The sequence below is a fragment of the Chiroxiphia lanceolata genome, chromosome 1 (genome assembly GCF_009829145.1).
Source record: "Chiroxiphia lanceolata isolate bChiLan1 chromosome 1, bChiLan1.pri, whole genome shotgun sequence".
Lineage (NCBI taxonomy): Eukaryota > Metazoa > Chordata > Aves > Passeriformes > Pipridae > Chiroxiphia > Chiroxiphia lanceolata.
The window spans coordinates 72,826,725-72,844,719 of NC_045637.1; the positions used below are offsets into that span (position 1 = coordinate 72,826,725).

Sequence of the window (17,995 nt, forward strand, 5' to 3'; positions counted from 1 at the left end):
TCCCGGCGGAACTTCCCGAGAACCCGAGCGCGCGCCCCACCCCCGCCCCGCCCACCAACGGGCTGGTGGCCCTGGCCACGCCTCCCACCTCCGATTGGTCCGTGGTGCCCGGTGGGCGGGGCGCCGGGCGGGTGATGAGTAGGGGCGGCGGGGGGCGATGGGGTTTGGTGTCGCTGGAGTTGGTGATGGCGGAGTGCGGGGGCTGCCATGGTGTTTGCGACTTCTGGAAAAGGGTGGAGGGCCCCGAGGAGCGGCGGCTGCTGGAGCTCTTCTCCTACGGGCTGATGGCGCTGGGTGCCGGCTCCGCCGTGCTGCTTTGCTTCATCCCTATGCCCTACGGCCGGTACTCCACGCGGCGCTTCGGCTCGCTGCTGCCCGCCCGCGCTGCCTGGGCGCTGCAGGAGCTGCCCTCCCTCCTCGTTCCGATCGGGCTCGCCGCCTGCGGTGGGGAGGCCATCGCCGCCCTGGCTAACCGTGTCCTGCTGGGCTGCTTCGTCCTGCACTACGCGCACAGGTGCGGGCGGGGCGGGGGCACCGCCGGGGCGTCTGAGGGGGGCTCCTTGGCAGTGCTGCCGGGGCGGGAGAAGGGGTCTGTCTTCATAGAAACGGCTGGCTGCTGCCTCCAGACCGAAGGGGTTGAGGTGCTCCAGTTAATTAGCTCTTGTTATTTAATGTCATAATCACTGAAGTCTTTCGGGCTTCGCCGCGTTAGGATGTTGTGCGTCGTTGCGGGAGCTGGGCGCGGAGCCGTGGCGGAGCGGTGCCGGTTGCCGTGTGTCGCTGCGCTGTGCGGGGCGGTGCCCGGGCGCGCAAACGCGGTGTTCGATGCTCCCTCGGCTGCTGCTCCATCCCTGCCTCGGGTGGCGACCCCCGTGTCAACAAGGGCTTGATCAGGCTGCCTGAAGGGACCTAGTGTTGAAAACAAGGGAAGTTCAGCGCTCTGTACTCATATAATTTTAATGCTGTGAAACACTGGCTATTTTCAGTTATGTTTCTTAACACTGTCTTTCAACATAGTGTTCGTTGAAGGAGTTGGACTGGATGAGGGTTTTCTCCAGCTCAGTATATTCAATGATTCATTAAAATACTGGCAAATCTGAGGCCAAGTGCTCCATATTGCCCTGTAGTCAACTTGGGTATTTAGTAAAACTTCTTGGAGAAGGCAGCTTAGCTGGAGCTCAGGTAAGATTTTGCTGTTCTCTTCAAGTTACGGACAGTGTCTATTGGTCATACTCCACGAGCAATTTTGCAACATTACTAATACAGGAGCGATAGATTTGTCAGGTCATGTTAAGCTCCATATGTGGCTGATACACTGTTGTTTTCCTGTGCTGAATGAGAGAGGCTGGTGCTTTTGACTGAAAGTATTCGACATCCTCCCAGTGGAGAAGGATGCAACGTGGTTGGCCTGGTGGCTGGTTTTGAAAACCCAGGACTGTGTCTTTGCTCCTTTTTCTGTTAAGAGTAAAGATAATAGCTTTTGCATGGGGTCTTAACTCATCCTTGATGTCTGGAAATAGCTAGGAACATGAGACAAAGGTTTGTAGAGCAAACTGCGCTGTGCTGCAGTTTGTTTTTTCCAGTTGCTTGTTGCGATTGACAGAATAAGGGACTCTTCTGTAAGTGAATGTAGACTGGAAGAGACCTCTATTATCCAGTTCCTTTTGTTGTAATGTAGCATGCTTTAAATAATCCTATTAATGAATTTGTTACTTTTTCTTGAAAGCTGTTATGGTTGTGCTTCCTTTGGAAAGACTACTTTGAAGCACTAGTCCTTGGGTAGATGGAAAACACGTGAAAAATACTCAGGCTTCAGCAATCCTCATCCTGTTTCACTACAGATTGTAATTAAATCAATAGGCAATTGGGAGTTGGCTAGTTGCACCAGAAAGATCACAAGAACATTCACGTTCACCTGATCTTGTTTAGAGCTTGCTGGTTTATTCCCATAATCACCCAGGAAAAGCAATCAAGATTCCTTTCCCAAATGGGATGGCAATTGTGGGTTTGTCATGTGTTTAGCAGGCATCATAGGGTAGACCAAAATCGAAGAGGTGAAGCAATTAGGGTTTTAAAGTGATTTTTAAGGTAGGGAGGAAACTGAGCTTAATTAGGTTAATTTTAAGGGCATTGCCTTTTCCCCTCCTAGAAGTGCTGGGGGATTTGGTGTAGGGATTGTGAGACTTGGCTCATTTCAGAAAGCTTGATGATACTACTGAGGATTTAGGAACAAAGGAGGATAAAAATAGGCTTTGCTTAACATCAGTTACCTTTACTCCTCTCATCAAAGTAATTGCCTTGGATACAAAGTTCAAAATTTCTGTCATACAGAGAGAGAAGTCTGATCTTGTAATTCCAGTTAGGCAACAAAATGAATGTTTAGGTGTTAAAGCAAGTGCAACTGTCCTTTAGAACAGGGACCAAAGCCTCTAATGCTGAGAATTTGAAAAGTAGGATTGCGTGGTCTATGGATTACAGTTTTTGGACTTCAAAACTCTCTCTTTGGTTTGTTAATATAATAAATTTTTGTTCCTTATTTGCAATAGGGCACTCATATTTCCTCTTCTGATCCGTGAAGGAAAACCAACACCATTTGTCACTTTTGTGTTAGCACTTCTGTTCTGCACTTTCAATGGATACTTGCAGGGCCGAAGCTTAAGCAACTATGCAACTTACCCTCCGGGCTGGCTGAAAGATCCATGCTTCATTACAGGTGAGTCACATAATGTTATGAAAACTTAAGATGTAATTTTCCTTTGTCCTCGCAGCTTTTAATTGTAATTTTATTGTATCTTCAATGCCATTTTGTAAGTATTCTCATAAGTATTTCTTGTATTGGTGTATCTGGAAGCCTTTAACTTTTTTTTACTTTAGAACTATGAACTGACATTTCTTTCCACAATATCAGTGCTAGGTGAGCTGACTGTCATCTTTACTCTTTAACACCAAAATACATATTGTTATGTATTTTTTTTCAATGTAGAAACTTGAAGCCTCACATGGAACCAGCAGCATGCATGTTTAGAACAAACAAAGTAGGTTTTCTATGTAATATGTAGATCAAACTGAAGTAAACAAACTCATGGAGTAAAAATCTAGTGAGGGTGATTGCTAACTACCGAGATACCACTGCTAATGCCAGAAGACCTTGGTGTCAGGATATTTACAAGTGATACACACACACGCATCAGCACGCCCGCCCTTGTAATAGGGGTGAGCTTTGTCAAAGGATGAAACTGGCCTACAAGGAACCGGGTGGAGGGATTGATCATTCACTCCTGATCCGGAAGGGAGGTTACATTTATTTATAGTTGAAGTCATGGATATGATGAAAGGGCTAAGATGCCTAGTGACAGAGTATTCTCACCGTATTTTTTTGTTTCCTAAGCGTCTACTTTTGTTGACCATCGAAATCATAGTATCATTTTCTAATGAAATCTTTACCAAAAGATCTCTTTCATCTGAAGATAGATCAGAATATTTTGCCTCGTCAGTCAAAGGTGGAGAACTGGGCTGTGTAGATCCTTGATCTGAAGAAGTACCCTTCTTGTTTTTATTCTGTAGCCAGAGCAAGTTAGTGTTTCTCCAGGATGTCTCAAGCCTTTCATAACAAGAAAAAGAAGATTTTGTCCTTATTACAGTGTTATTGTGGATAACAGTAGAGGACCACTGTGCTAAATGCTATCATGAGTATAAGATTGAAGAAACTTAAATCAAAGGAAGTTCTCTTGCCAAGATTAGGAGGCAGTACTGCTTGTGCACTAAAAATGGAGAAATTGAGGTACAAGGGAATTACTTCAGTGGGTGCTAGGCACTTGGATATACTTCAAATTTTCTTGGTAGTTTCAAATTTCCAGTCTCCTTAAACTGGGATCCAGAAAAAAAAATGGTTAAAAGATCTGTTCATCAAAACTGTTGAAGGCTCTGATGCCTAGTTTAGTACATTAATCAAAAGATATCTCAATACAGTGATGTGAACAAATTATGATTAAGAAGCCATAAATCAATTCTTCTTTACTGAAAGATCTTTTAAAAAAAATCTAGTTAATAAGACTGTTATTCAGGTTTCCTTGGTTTACTTTTTTTTGAGTTTATCAAGGATTTCTGAAAGATGCAAATGTATAAATGATAATAGTTAGGTTCCTCTGACTTCAGTTATGAATATACTTCGGTGTATGAGTTAGTTTGATTTGTATTTGTGGGTTTTTTTATTATGGTTTTATTTTGATGGTTTGCTTTTTGTGCAGGTAATACCAGTCTGGAATATATGCTTATATATATTTCTAGTACTGCTAAACATAAATGAAGTGTTGCTTTTGTGATTATTATAATTCAAACTATTGCTTTAAAAAGCAATCCTAACCCTAAGTTATCCTAAAAGCTAAGAAAGCCAAGATTCCTGGTACACATAGCAACCATTTTCACGGTATGACTACTGCTGACTTTTTTGAGACTGTTAGTACAACAAATCTTTATATAAAATTTGGCATGGCTGTGAAACAGCCAGACTGCAGACTTGTTTTTTATTTTACTCCTGTAACTAGAGTACCTTTTGGGATTTTTTTTAATGTTGTTTTGTAGTACACATCAACATAATTGGATCTTAGCAATTTATAATTGCTATTTGGTATTCATCCCAGCTAGATACCTCCAAATACCTGCAGTTTATGCTTGTGGCTTTGGTCAACTCAAATACCAAAGTGGCTGTACTCCCTGAACAACTGGACTATAATGTTCTAGTTTTTCAAAAACATCTGGCAGTGTCTTTAAGCCTCCGTTTAAAATTACTAGAAAAAGTTACTAGAATATTAGCAAACAACAACAGCAAGAAAGCATATTTGCTGAGGGCTAGCAAGATATTTCTTAAGCTGTATGGAGTTACATGTGGATGATAAATGAGAGAGTGTCTAAAAGTAGCAGCCAACCATGGTTCAACAGCCAGAAGCTGAAATGAGATAAATTTGCAGTGAAGACAGAAATTTGGAAAAGTCAGGCTGATTAACCGTCATGGTGAGAGGTTTCAAACAACTGCTGTGTTCTGTCTGGAGCCTTATACAGTTTGACTGTTTTCAGGCATTTAGGAGTTAACTCTGGAAATGCAATAGCTTATATCTACACCAGCAATTGATTTGGATCAGGAGTGTAACTTTGATGTGATTCCCTCATGGTGTCTCTGAACTGTGTATTGGTTTGGTTCAGAGCAGTGAACACAGCTGTTTTCAGAGGAAATGGGAATGTTCTGCTTCAAATGCAGTACCATGAGTTCGCAAACCTATGTGGGAACAACTTCATAATCTTTCAGCATATACCTTACACATGTGTGCCAACAAACAGCTTGTGAACTTACCAGGAGAGCCCATGATACCCTGAAGCAGTGAATGCTGCAAAAAGGGACACATACACCTGCATGCTTCACCCTGGTGTTCTTTCCTAATCTGTCGGTGCTTCTAGTTGGAAACTCCTTCCTTCCTTTGCTTGCTTTAGCTTCTTCAAACTCTTTGCAGTATGCCATGTGCCTTTTCTTAGTCCTTTAAACCACATTCAGCGACCTACTTTGAATGTTGATGGCTAACCCTTCTGTGCATCAAAAACTTTCTTCAGTAGCAGTTCTACAAAGCAGAGCAGCACCTGTAACTCAGAAGGTTCAGGTGACTGAACCTTATCTGTTGCATGAAGCTTTTTGTCTGGCAGTCAGGCAACCAAGCACATGTGCCACCTCTGCTCTTTTCACAGAACAGACATGAAGAGTGCATGCGCATTGTCCATATCTGGGTGTGATCATGTAGTCGAGGGATGTCTAGATATTATCTCATAACCTGGGGATGTAGATTAGCCTGTATCTCTCCTAGTATCTACAGACATCTGTTTATTCTAGATGATCATGTGCATTGTTGGAAAGTAACCACAGAGTCTGAGATGAGGCACTGGTTCACCTGAAATGTTTATTTGATGTTCTCAGTGCAGCTGTAGAAACTGGCCTCCTGATGTGTCTGCACAGCATCTTCCACTGCATATTCTTGAAACTTGGAGAGGGAAGGTGAGCCAGATAGCAGTTACCCTCCTGTCACTCTGGAATAGCCTGCAGCACAACAGTAGGTCTTTTTGTGTGAAATTCTACATGGGCAAGCACACAATGCTCTTCTGTTGCACCAGATTGTCTGCTAGTGTAGACCTACTTACTGTCCTCCTTATGCAAGTGTTCACCTAGTATGTCCACAAGCCTTCATCTCCAGGTTTATCCTGATGAAGGAAAAAGCCTCTTAATAGTCTCTTGAGGTCATCCGTGTTGTGTGGTGTATCCTGTGGATCTGAAAATCTGATGTAATGTGCAGTGGCTCCCTTCCTGTTTACGTGTCCATGTTTCCCTGTGCTGGTAGCCAAGTCATGTGAATTGTGGGGCAGAACCAGCTCTTGGTTTTGTAGAGTCCTAGGACTCTGCTGTGCTGGGAATCTGAGGATTAGGACAGGGGAGGAGCACCACGCCTGACAGCTCAAGAAGCATTTGGACAATACTCTCAGGCACATGGGGATGGTCCTGTGCAGGGCTGAGATTTGAGCTTGATGATCCTTGTGGGTCCCTTCCAACTTGGCATGTTCAGTGATTGCCCACAGAGTATGGGTGCAGGGAACATGGTTATGCAGTGCCTTAGAGGAAAGGGGGTCTTGAAATTGAAGAGGTGTTTTGTGAAAATAGCCTACATTTGTCAGTTTGTTGTCCACAAAGAGATGTGATTGTTTCCTTCTGCCATTTTGCAGTTTTCAAGTCAGAGAGGTAAAAATGTGCAGGATCAAACTCATCTTCTGTAGTAATTTGACATTTTTAAAGCAAGCTCCAGCCTTTCTGCATTATCAGAAGAGTTCATATACTAATTTACAAGCAGATGCACAGGAAACATTAACTAAAATTATAGTATATCTAATATATAATAAATCATAGTATTGTAGATATATAGTAAAAACTATAGTATATCTAATAATAAAATATAGTATATCTAATCTATGTCATAATGTATTTACATTGATTATATAGTTGATAAGTAAAATTTTACTTCAAAAGGCACTTTACATATAGCATCTGCACACCTTGATTGCTAATAGAAACTTGCTGTGCTGTATAAAGAAAAGGTTAACAAACATGCTTATTCACAGGACTAAACTCTGCTATTAGTTTTACAATGTAAGCAGATAGTAACAAGTTAATCAAACAACTTTTTTTATTTACATGGGTAAATAATGGAGAGAGCTTTCACGCAGACACCTCAGTTTTTTTACAGAGCAGACATTTCCTCCCAATACATGTGGAAGCAGACAGCTAGGCCCTTTAAGCTCACAAGGGCTTGAGAGAAGAAAACTGCCTAACAGCTTGTAAGTGGACCTTGCTTCTCAGACATCTGTAGCTTCACTGAGAAAGGTAGCTTAAGTCTTGGTGGAGTGTGCTCTGACAACCTACCAGTCTTGCAATGTGGCCTTATACACTTGGACATACAGTTAGTGCTTTCGTTGAGATGATCACGCTCCTGAATTTCTCTATATTGAAAAAGAGCCACCTGAAAGACTGAAGTTATGGGTGCAAAAAGGCAAAGGTTTCTTTATCTGGCATGTGAAGTGACTTCGTCCTAGAAAATACTGGCGTATTCTTGGTAATTTAAGTAAAACTGGTAACTTTGGAGGTGGCTTCAAAACAACTCTGGATCTATCTTCAAACCCCAAATCTGCTCCTACTAGCAAGGAAGGCTGCCTTCAAAGGAAGATACCATAGATAACATGTTGCCAAAGGGTGAAAATAAGGAATTTCAATCCTAAATTCCTTTTGATTTATCCCATTGTTATGGCAACAAGACATAAGGATGCAGAATGTGACAACAGTCTCAGTTTCTATGAAAGCCTGGTGTAAATGGCTAAACCATTTTGCTGAATGACACAAGTAAATGGTACATTAACTCCTTCATGATTTTATTCCTTTTGTTGCACAAAATTCTGTTGTGGAAATTCTGGTATGTTATCAGCAAAAACAGAAAAGGAGAGTGGGGCTAAAATGTGTCCCTTTGGGAAGAATGAGACTGGCTGTTCAGTGTTTAAAATTTTAGTGTATTTGTTTTTCTATGTGGAAGTTAGGGAATTACACACATTACATCTGCATATGTGCCTGTGCATACATTTATGTAAGTCTAGAAACATAAGGATAAGCTTCATACTTGTGGTACTATTTCCTGTCTAGGGAACTCTTGATTACTGTGAGCTCTGCTGACTGAAAAGCTCAGTCTGTCACCAGAGTTGTTTATACTGCTTACATTACTACTGCTTTAAGCTGATATGCCTAACGTGATACATGACTGTAGTTTTTTTGAAAGGGTGCTTTCAGTCAGTGTACTAAAGATATACTTTTAATATTTCTTTTCAGGTTTTATAGGGTGGTTGCTCGGCATGGCAATTAATATTCATTCTGATCATATTCTCAGAAATCTGAGAAAACCAGGGGAAACTGGTTACAAGATACCAAGAGGTAAGTAAAAAATGGTACAGAGATTAAAACGGCAAAAGTAGTATCTCTCATATGAAAAGTGGTAAAGAAAGCTGGGACTGGAGAAGAGGCTCATTTTATTTTTTTCCTCTTAAGCCAAATATTGTAAGGAGTCTGTTTCAAGATATCACTTGGCTTGTGAAACTCTTTGGACTTCTTAAACCAACTCTGGCTGTATTTTTAAAAAGGGGTGAAAATGTCGCAGCATTCCACAACTTTTCTGAGAATCAGCAGGAGGGTGGAGAAAGAAGACCTAAATTATCAACCCAGTGTTGGGGCAGGAGCGAAATGCAGAAAGTATTCAATGGTTGGCCCATTTAATGTCCCATGTGTGAAGAGAGAGGTACCCTAGGTAATCAGAGAGCAGCAACTACTGTGGAAAGGGAGACACAGTAAAAGGAGGACAGAAATCCAAACAAAGTAGGGCACTATGAATTCTGACCTTCATGGGGAAAATGGAGAATATGAAAGATTTTTCTTATGGAACCTATTGAAGTGTTAAAGTTTATTGATGCTTTTGGAAACATTAGACTCTTTCAGATACATTACAGTCACTGAGAGAAGAAAAATAATACTATCTCTGAATTCTGTTTCTCTGGGTTTTTTTGTTAGTTGTTGCTTTTTCTTGGTTGTTAAGGATTTTTTTTAATATGACTGGAAGAATTAAGATATATAAGGCAGTAGACTGTTTTTCACTCAGAAGATAAGTTATAATTTTAATAGATGTAAGTCCAAGTGCTCATGTAAAAAATGAATATGAACATACTGTACTGTGTTCAGCGCAGAAAAAAGTTCTGAAGTAAATAAGATGTCATTTGCTGTGAGATCAGGAGGAGCTGGTCTTTTTGATGTTGCTTATCCAGTTTAAGTGCTAAAAATTCACCTCTCTTTTGTTAAGAGGGTAGAGCAATTAAAGCAAGGTCAAAACATGTCCTTTATTACAGTTGCCAAATACTTGTTTGTTTAGTTCCTCTGGTAAAAGGCATACTGAGATGTTATTGATTTGTACGCTGACTTTGGAATTGGGGTGAAAGTTCTTATTTTTTAAAATTCCTGATAGGTGAGTACCAATTGTTTATCCATAATTGTCTGTACAACAGATTTAATGCAGACTGCTAATTACTTTTTTCACTGAGTATCAGGGCTGAAGCAGTAGACCTCATGAGGAATGGGAACAAAAGGGCAACACATTTTAAACTAGAGAATAAATTTGGGACTTCACTTCCTAATAATAATAATATTGTTCATAATTAATTTAATTTCTGAAGTACTTAAAGAAATGAAAAATTGTAGGCTGACTAACCCTGTGAGTATTTTCTGAGACTCAAGGGGAGCATGTCCTCTATATTTACATATTAAAAAAAAGGTTTACGATCAAAGAGACAGTTTGATGTCATTGTTAAGTAACTATTTACAAAGGCATGTACTTGCTTCTGATACTAGTAAATCTGCTTTTCTTTCATTATTTAAAGAGGAAAAACGGACCTGGAGAAGGTCTGTCTTAGAAAGAGGCCTGAAGTGATCCTTCATAGCACAGCTTGAACTGAAAAACACTGCTTCCACCGCCTTTAAAATTATATAGAGACATTGGTGATGTAGCTCTTACTTGATGTACAGTAAAAGATAGCGCTGGACATATTGATTAAGGTGCTTTTGAAATAACTCTGTCCTGCTTTCAGGAGGAATGTTTGAGTATGTCAGTGGAGCCAACTTTTTTGGAGAGATCCTGGAGTGGTTTGGGTTTGCCCTTGCCTGTGGCACCACTGAAAGCCTTGCATTTGCATTGTGTACTCTTTTCATCTTGGGTTCAAGGGCAAGGCAACACCATCAGTAAGTGGTTTTTGTCTTATAATTTCTGTTGTCTCTGCCACACTGCATTTACATTTTACAAATTATGCCTCATCCCATAGCAATGTTGCAGAGCAAGTCTTGTGAAAGAGACTGCTGCTGTAGGGGAGACTATGACAGAGAATACTCTGAGAAGAATAAGCACTGCAGAATTTCAGCAGAATAGTACTGAGCATAAACATACACGATGTACAATGAGGTGGTCAAAATAATGTTTAAATGAAGGTAGTTCATCCTGAATCTGTAAAAATTATGGACAAGTTTGGCAGTATTGTCTTAAATAATCATATACTCTATTTTCCCTTGCTGCTTGAACTGGTTTCTACAATATTAAAATTTTGAAAATCACTCTAAAGTGGTCTTTAGTAGGCATGCTTTATAGCCAAGTCTCTATCCTATTGTCTATAATCAAGTGAATGGACAATATGAAAACAGTTCTAGTACATAATAGTAAAGTCTCTGCTCTAATTAAACAGTTCGACTGCTAATGTACTGTATTCATAATGTAGCTTTCTTGTTAAAGGACCATAGTTTATGGGGAGTAGTCTCTTGATTCTCTTTAAGGAATAGCATGTTTAAAGGAATTTGAACATGTTAATCTTATTTTGGTTATTCTCAGCTTCCTGCTTTGGTTCTCATGCTGAAACTTAGTGGCATAACAGGAAATAAGCCTGAATATATGGAGAGAAATAGGTTGAAAAAAATGCCATTGCTGACTATCTGTGGGGGCAGCCATGGGTATGTCTAGTGGAGTCCTGAAAATTTCCACAAACGGGTTTTCCTGCACCTTGTCTGTAGGGTGTTCTAGGTCTGTATTACCCTCCCAATTAACAAAGTTTTTTGTACTGTCCAACCTGAACCTTCCTGACCTGTCTCCTATTGACCGTCTTTTCTTATTTTATCACCTGCTGTTAGTGAGTAGAGTTGCAGAGTATCTTGGGTTAGGAGGAGTATCTGAAGGTTGTCCAGTCAGCTGGTGTGACCTACAACTGCCCTTTTGCCTAGGGCCTCATCCAGTTGAGTTCTGAGTGTCTTCAAGGGTGGAGGCTTCAGCACATCTCTGACAAAGTGCTGAAACAGGATTTTCCTTATTCTCATGGGGAAGAGGGTTTTTCCTTATGACCAGTTGGAATATTCCATGTTGCAACCTTTATCTCCTAGTGTGTGCCTCCAGGAAAGGTATGGCTTTGCCTTCTCTTTAATATCACAATAGGTGATGGAAGAATGCAATTAGATGTGCCTCTTTGCTTCTTTTCTAGGCTGAAAAAACCTAGTTCTCTTAATGTCTCCTCTTATATGTTCCAGCTATGAGTTGTCTTACTGACCATGTGCTGGATTTTTCTCCAGTTTGTGGATATTGCTGTTGCACAGGAAACCAACAACTGGAGGCAGTTAATGCAGATGCATGCTCTCAGCTGCTAAATGGTGAAGAGAATAAGCCCTTCCTTTGACTCAGTGGCTCTGTACTTGTTAAGGCAGGCCAATGTGCACTTGGCCTTCATCATTGCAGGGATGCATTATTGACTCATCCTTCACTTGTCACCAGGATGTCCATGTCCCTTTGTGCACAACTGCTATCTAGCCAGGCAGTCTCCACCCTGCACTTTTGCTTGGGGCCACTGCATTCCAGCAGCAAGAGTTGGCGTTTCTGTTATAACTTTGCTCCGTTGTCTTAAGTAATTCCCCTTCCATGATCTGTATGCAGCACCTGTAGGTAGCAGTAACAGGGCCCCTTAGTCTCCTCCTTGCCAGGCTAAGCAATGCCAGGTTCCTCCCTGTGTCTTTATATATTATGCTCTTCAGGTTCAAATTCCATTGTTCGTTTCCATCAATCCTAAGCCTTGATGGCACTCTTTCAGACCATTAGGAAAAGCTAAACGTTGTTAAAGGAAGTAATTTGCACTAATGGAAAGATGAGTAAAAACAAAAGAGGGATACAAGAAGAAAACCCCAAACAAATAAAAATAACAGATACATGTAAGTGAAGAAACATTTTAGTGCAGTCTGTTTTTAACTTTATTCTAAGTTAAAAAACTTAGAATAAATTACTGAAATGGGAAAATAGTGTAATGATGGTATTCCACAGCTGCAGGTTATTGTGCATTGCATGTTTTGTCCTCTGCTTATTCCAGCTTTGATCTTGGAGTTAGCTATTGATAATGTGAATATCTGCACCTTTGAGAAGCCCGGGTGAAGTTAATTCTTTTGTTTCAGAGGAGCAGAAGAATAAGTATTTGAAAATGGGAGTAAATGTGTTTGTTATCCAAGGCGAAAAGACAAATAATAACATTTAATAGTGCTATGTATTTCGTCTTTGTTAATTGTCTGGATTTGAAAATACTGATGTCTTTGAAAGCTATTAGCAGTAAGGCTGGTGTAATGTTTGTCATGTTCTGTTTGATTATCCAAATCCTTTGGAACTGAAGATGTTTCTATGCAGAATCATTACTATGTGAAGTAACCCGTGCTTCTGTGTGAAGTCATTAGGCAATTACATGGTTTTAGTTTAATTTCTTCCCACTCTAGTTCTGAAATGCAAATACTCAGGATGCATAACAACATACATTTTTAAAGAACAGGTTATTCCTTCCCTGACTGCTCTTACCACATCTGTTGTTTTGATTTCCCATTGCTGGCAGAACAACTTAGTTTTGTTGTAGTTGATTATTAGATGTTGTTAGGATGAGTGTAGTAAATGCCATTTTTGTATCCAGAGTAGTTCTAAAGGCATATTTTTTGTTTGTAGACAGAAAATATATGGATTAAATTGAACACATTGTACAATCACTTAATGTCCTCAACAGCATTTGGAAGACTCTATACTCATCAGATTTCTGTCTTTGTTTTACAGATGGTACCTTGAGAAATTTGAAGACTACCCAAAGGACAGAAAAATTGTGATACCATTTTTGTACTGAGCAGTGCTTTTAACACTGTCTGAGATGGATGCTTTTAGTAACAGCTAACATTTTACAGGTGGTGGCAAGTTAAAAACATACTCTCATCCTCACTGTGACAAAGCCTTTCCATTGGTGCTGCTATTACTTACTTCTTTTTCCTCTTAATGGTAACCAAGAATCTGATGGACATGGTGAATAGGAACAGAAATGCTTTTCCAGCAGTGAAGCACCTTCATGAACACCTTAGGCAGTGAGTCTGACTACCTGTGCAGGCGTCTGCTGTTTCCACTCAATCTAGTCGTGCTGTCATGAGGATTGTGCTGTGAGCCCAGTCACCCTCACTGCAGTCTGGATGGTGTGCTCTGCCTATTGTTTGCCAGCATATGCAAATAGGGTTGATTTTACTTTTTCTTCCTTGCCTTTCTAATCCTTTCTTCCCTCCACCTGCATTTTCAGGAGAGCTGGTGATGCAGACCAAGGAATTAAATGAATATAGTTGCTGTTAGGTGAGAGGCAATGTTCCTCCTCTTTGCACTCTTTCATATGGATATTGTATAGATAATTCTATACAGGATACTGTATAGATAATATTTAATGCTATTTACATAAAAGTTGTAGGGCTATCTTCCCCAAATAATAGATTAATATTGTCATCTACCTCTTAAAATTGATAGCTATCTCAATATGCAATATGTGTCTTCTCACTCTAAACTGTTTTTGGAAGGCATTCTTTACTTAGGATACTTAGGCCAGTCTAGCACTATTAAAAAATGTGTAATATTTTCTAATTCACTTTATAAAAAAACCTTGAGATTTTTAAAAAATTTTCTTACTATGTTGTTTTAAAAAATCAAGTGTTTTTCTTCCTCTGTTGATAACATTCCAGATGATTTTATATTCTGGAATATTTTGTGTTGCATGTCATGTTAATGTCAGTGCTCATACTCCAACATTTTACTCATGAAGGACTCCAGAATGCTTTCAAGAACATGATGTGATTCCAAGCATACAGACTTTCAAGTTTCAGGCACATCTGTGTGCTTTGCATGATTGTGATAATAAAGAATTTTTTAGAATTCTTAAGAAAAAAAACTCAACAGAAACTAATTTTAAAAAAAATCCAACAAAAAAGAAAACAAAACAACAACCAAATTATAGCAATTAAAAAAAACCCACCTAACAAAACAAACAAATGAACAACACAGAAAAAAAACTTCCACAAAATCAAAAAATTCTGCTGCTAATGTAATGTGGAAATAAATGAAAATCAGACTTTTGACATGTGTCTTCTGATCTCTTTGCTCTTTATGTTGGATTATGTTCTTCAAAGCAAGTTGGTAATAGAATTTTGCCAGATACTGAGTTTCCCAGTATGGTATTGCAGTAAGATTTGTCTAAAGCTCAAAATTCTTTCTTTGCTGTTGAATTACACTGCTGTAGTAATGAAGGTAATGTATTGGATGAAATTTACCTTTAAAATTTTAGAGATTAGTTTTCTAACTTACCTAGAGCTGAGCCCTCGGGCTGCCAGTTGCTCCTTGTAACGTTGACTGGGAGGATGATTGTCCTGCTCTCAGCCAGTATGCAAAAGGTCCATCTTTGGGAGAACACAGGAATGCCTTGGTGTCAGTGTCGTTGCTTGATTCTCAAATTGTTTAATAATTCCTTTAGTGTTTACATGTTTCTTCAGTGTTTTACAGGAAGTTTGAGGCTTTCCCTGTTGTTTTTGTTATCACACTATAATTTAACACTTTGATCATAGCCGTTTTGATGAACACTCAGTCATGATGTTCCCTGGACAGAGAAGGGATAGTGAGGAGGATGATTTACTCCTCAATGCTAAAATGGAGTTAGGGGACAATAAAAATTCAATAGGATCACTTAAAGCATATTCTGAAGAGAATTTTAGAAACCTAGTCTTAAATATCAGCATATTTCTAAACACTGTCACATCGCTGTAGCAGTTTTTTAAATTTTGCTGTCTAAATCATCTAGCTATCAAAATCTGTTTTAGTTGAAAAAAAGACAAAGAGCACTATCTACTCAAAGTCTTTAATTACTTCCATAGTTTATAGTGAATTAGTATCTTGTACCTTCAGGGATATTTGTTAAAAAAACACTAATGGGACAACCAACCAACCTCAAACAATCTGGCTGCAGCACTTTAGTCTCTAATATATTTATTTTTTTTTCCTTTTATGAAAAAGCAAAGCTTCTTTTAGTAGTAAACAGCAAGAGAAAGGTCTCTGTGTTCAGTATGTCTCCTATTCAAACTCTCTAGTTCTCTATGGTCAGTAGTCTTTTATCATAGTTCACAGAAAATTTGTACTGATGCCTCAGTTTTGTTCTGCTACTATGCCGCTAAATACTTCTCTTGGCTAAAAGTTCAGCTCCTTTGCTCACATAATGTTAATTAATGATTTGCCTATAGTGGGACGGGGTTCTGAAATGTGATGGTCAGACAGCTTATCCTTGTTCTCTCTCTTCTCACAGAAAAGGAAAAGCTAAGGTCTATGGGATGTGAATGTCAGTGTGTTTAGAAATTCTAGCCAATTGGATTAACAACAATAAAACCAGAATGTTTCATTCTTTGTGTGATTATATTTATTATTATCACCATACTTCTAGAACCTTCCATAAGTAAAGTGCAGATTTTATTTGAGGCAGTTTATTAGAGCACAATCTTATGAGGAGCAGCTGAGGAAGCTGATGTTGTTTAGCCTGGAGAAAAGGAGGTTCGGGGGAATCTTAATGCTCTCTGCAACTATGTGAAAGGAGGTTGTAGCAAGGTGGGGATGTTGGGGTCTTCTCCCAGATAACAAGTAACAGAATGAGATGAAATGGCCTCATATTGTGCTGGGGAGGTTTAGATTGGATATTAGGAAAAATTTCCTCACTCAAATGGAAGCGTTGGAACAGGCTGTTCAGGGAAGTGGTGGTCACCATCTCTGGAGATATTTAAAATATATGCAGTTGTGGCAATTTAGGGATATGATTTAGTAGTGGACTTGGCAGTGCTGGGGTAGAGGCTGGACTGAGTGATCTTTAGGGTTCCTTTCCAACCGAAATGGCTCTGTGATTCTTGCATTTCAAGACCCAGGTACATTGGCAAATGATCAACTTGGTCAAATGCTAGAACTGCCTTTTGTTTAAACAATATCCCACTTATTTGTCATACTTCACTTGTGATCCCTTCCCTTTTTAGCAGCTTTGACAGAATTTTTCTGTTGGAAAATATCTAATACTGAAAAATTTTTCTTAAGAATATGTCGTGTGAAAATAAACTCTGTTCAGCCCATTCCAGAGGGAGAAAACACGCATGCTTGCTATTGGGTTATAATATCTGTAGTGACTTTTTTATTTTTTTTGTAGAGATACTTCTAGTCAGGATTGCCTACATCTTTCCCTAAAATTCCCTACTAATAAAATATGATTTGTGGTGTCTTGCTTGAATACTTTTTTTTTCTCTTGTTAGTAATCCTTACTTTAACTTGTGGGGGTTGATTAAGGTTTTTGTACCAGCAGTTTCATTATCCCAGTTGAGATCTTGGGGACTGTAATAATAAGGTTGGATTAGAATTCCCTATATGCGTATGTGAACTATACAAGATGCACTCAAAGCAATTATTAAATGTTACAAAATAAATTTGTCTAGTCATACATTCTTTATTACCTAAAGCAGAGTATGTAGCTGAGATGTTCTACACTTGAAGTTAGAGCAAAGATTAAGAGAAGCAGAGGATACTTGTTTGGGTTCTTCTCCTGCTTCTAGGTCACTCTTAAAAGAGCTGTAGCACCTGCTGTTTTAACTATTTAATTGTGGTTCAGCACAATATTATCTTTCTGTGGAGTGAAGATAATGTATGAATGACTTGTCCATATAAACCTGTATTCTACCACCGGTCACAAAATCCTGAGTGCCTACCACAGAGTTTTTATAGCCTGTTTGTGAAACAGCTCCAATAGGCACCTGTTTGTGATTGAAATATATTAGTAATTTTGATATAAGACTGTCCCAGCCTGTTCTATGCTATTAAGTTTTACCAATAATAGTTGCAGTTGTTGGGGAAGCCTTTCAGATGTACATCAGTCTTATGAAGACAGCAGACTGCTGGGTAAAATTGCACCACTTTTTGCAGTGATGCAACATTTATCATCATCCCTGTGCCCCTGCAAAAATTGTGGAAATTAGTGTTGCAAGACAGCTAAGGGGTAAAGCCTAAAACAAGGTTTGCATCTGAGAGAGTTGCACAACTGAAGCTTGCTCTTATACTTCTTAAAATAACATGTTTTGTACATCCCTTGCTTAGTTTACCACGTTTGCTTAAAACTCAAAGCCGATACATGATGCTTTGTTGTGTACAAGTGGATAGTGGAAGCAGTAGGTTATTTGTTTGCAGAGATGAAGGAAAACCTATGTAACAATTGATACAATATTTGGTGTAGTGTTTCTCTGAAGATGATGCATTACCAACGTGCTAGCAAGAGCTTCTCAGTGGTGTTGTTTGTCCCTGCTCCCTAATATTTGCAGCCTCTTGTTTTGGAAATACCTGTCCAGTCTCTGAGAGAATACAAGTGGCTGGATCTGAAGAGAGGGCACTAGCGAAGCCACGTGTTCCAGCTGCTCTGGGAGGGTGCACTCCATTTCTCTTGAGCTATTGAAAGGGGAAACCACTGCAAACTTAGTTATAAACTTCTGCCAGAAAAGAAAGAGCTGTGTGATCTG

At 39.5% G+C, this 17,995-nt stretch overlaps 1 protein-coding gene across 1 annotated transcript; it reads left to right on the forward strand.

The window, feature by feature from the left end:
• Positions 1 to 109: 109 nt before the first annotated feature.
• Positions 110 to 16,915, forward strand: SRD5A1 (steroid 5 alpha-reductase 1). The gene is made up of 5 exons (XM_032707775.1): positions 110 to 514; positions 2,547 to 2,713; positions 8,402 to 8,503; positions 10,201 to 10,351; positions 13,221 to 16,915. Exons 1-5 carry the CDS (start codon positions 135 to 137, stop codon positions 13,285 to 13,287), a joined length of 867 nt encoding a protein of 288 aa, XP_032563666.1. The 5' UTR covers positions 110 to 134; the 3' UTR covers positions 13,288 to 16,915.
• Positions 16,916 to 17,995: the final 1,080 nt, after the last annotated feature.

Coding starts and splice junctions, on each gene's coding strand:
- SRD5A1 (XM_032707775.1), top strand. CDS start 135: ATGAGTAGGGGCGGCGGGGGGCGATGGGGTTTGGTGTCGCTGGAGTTG. Junction 515..2,546: donor GTCCTGCACTACGCGCACAG/GTGCGGGCGGGG, acceptor TATTTGCAATAG/GGCACTCATATTTCCTCTTC. Junction 2,714..8,401: donor AGATCCATGCTTCATTACAG/GTGAGTCACATA, acceptor ATTTCTTTTCAG/GTTTTATAGGGTGGTTGCTC.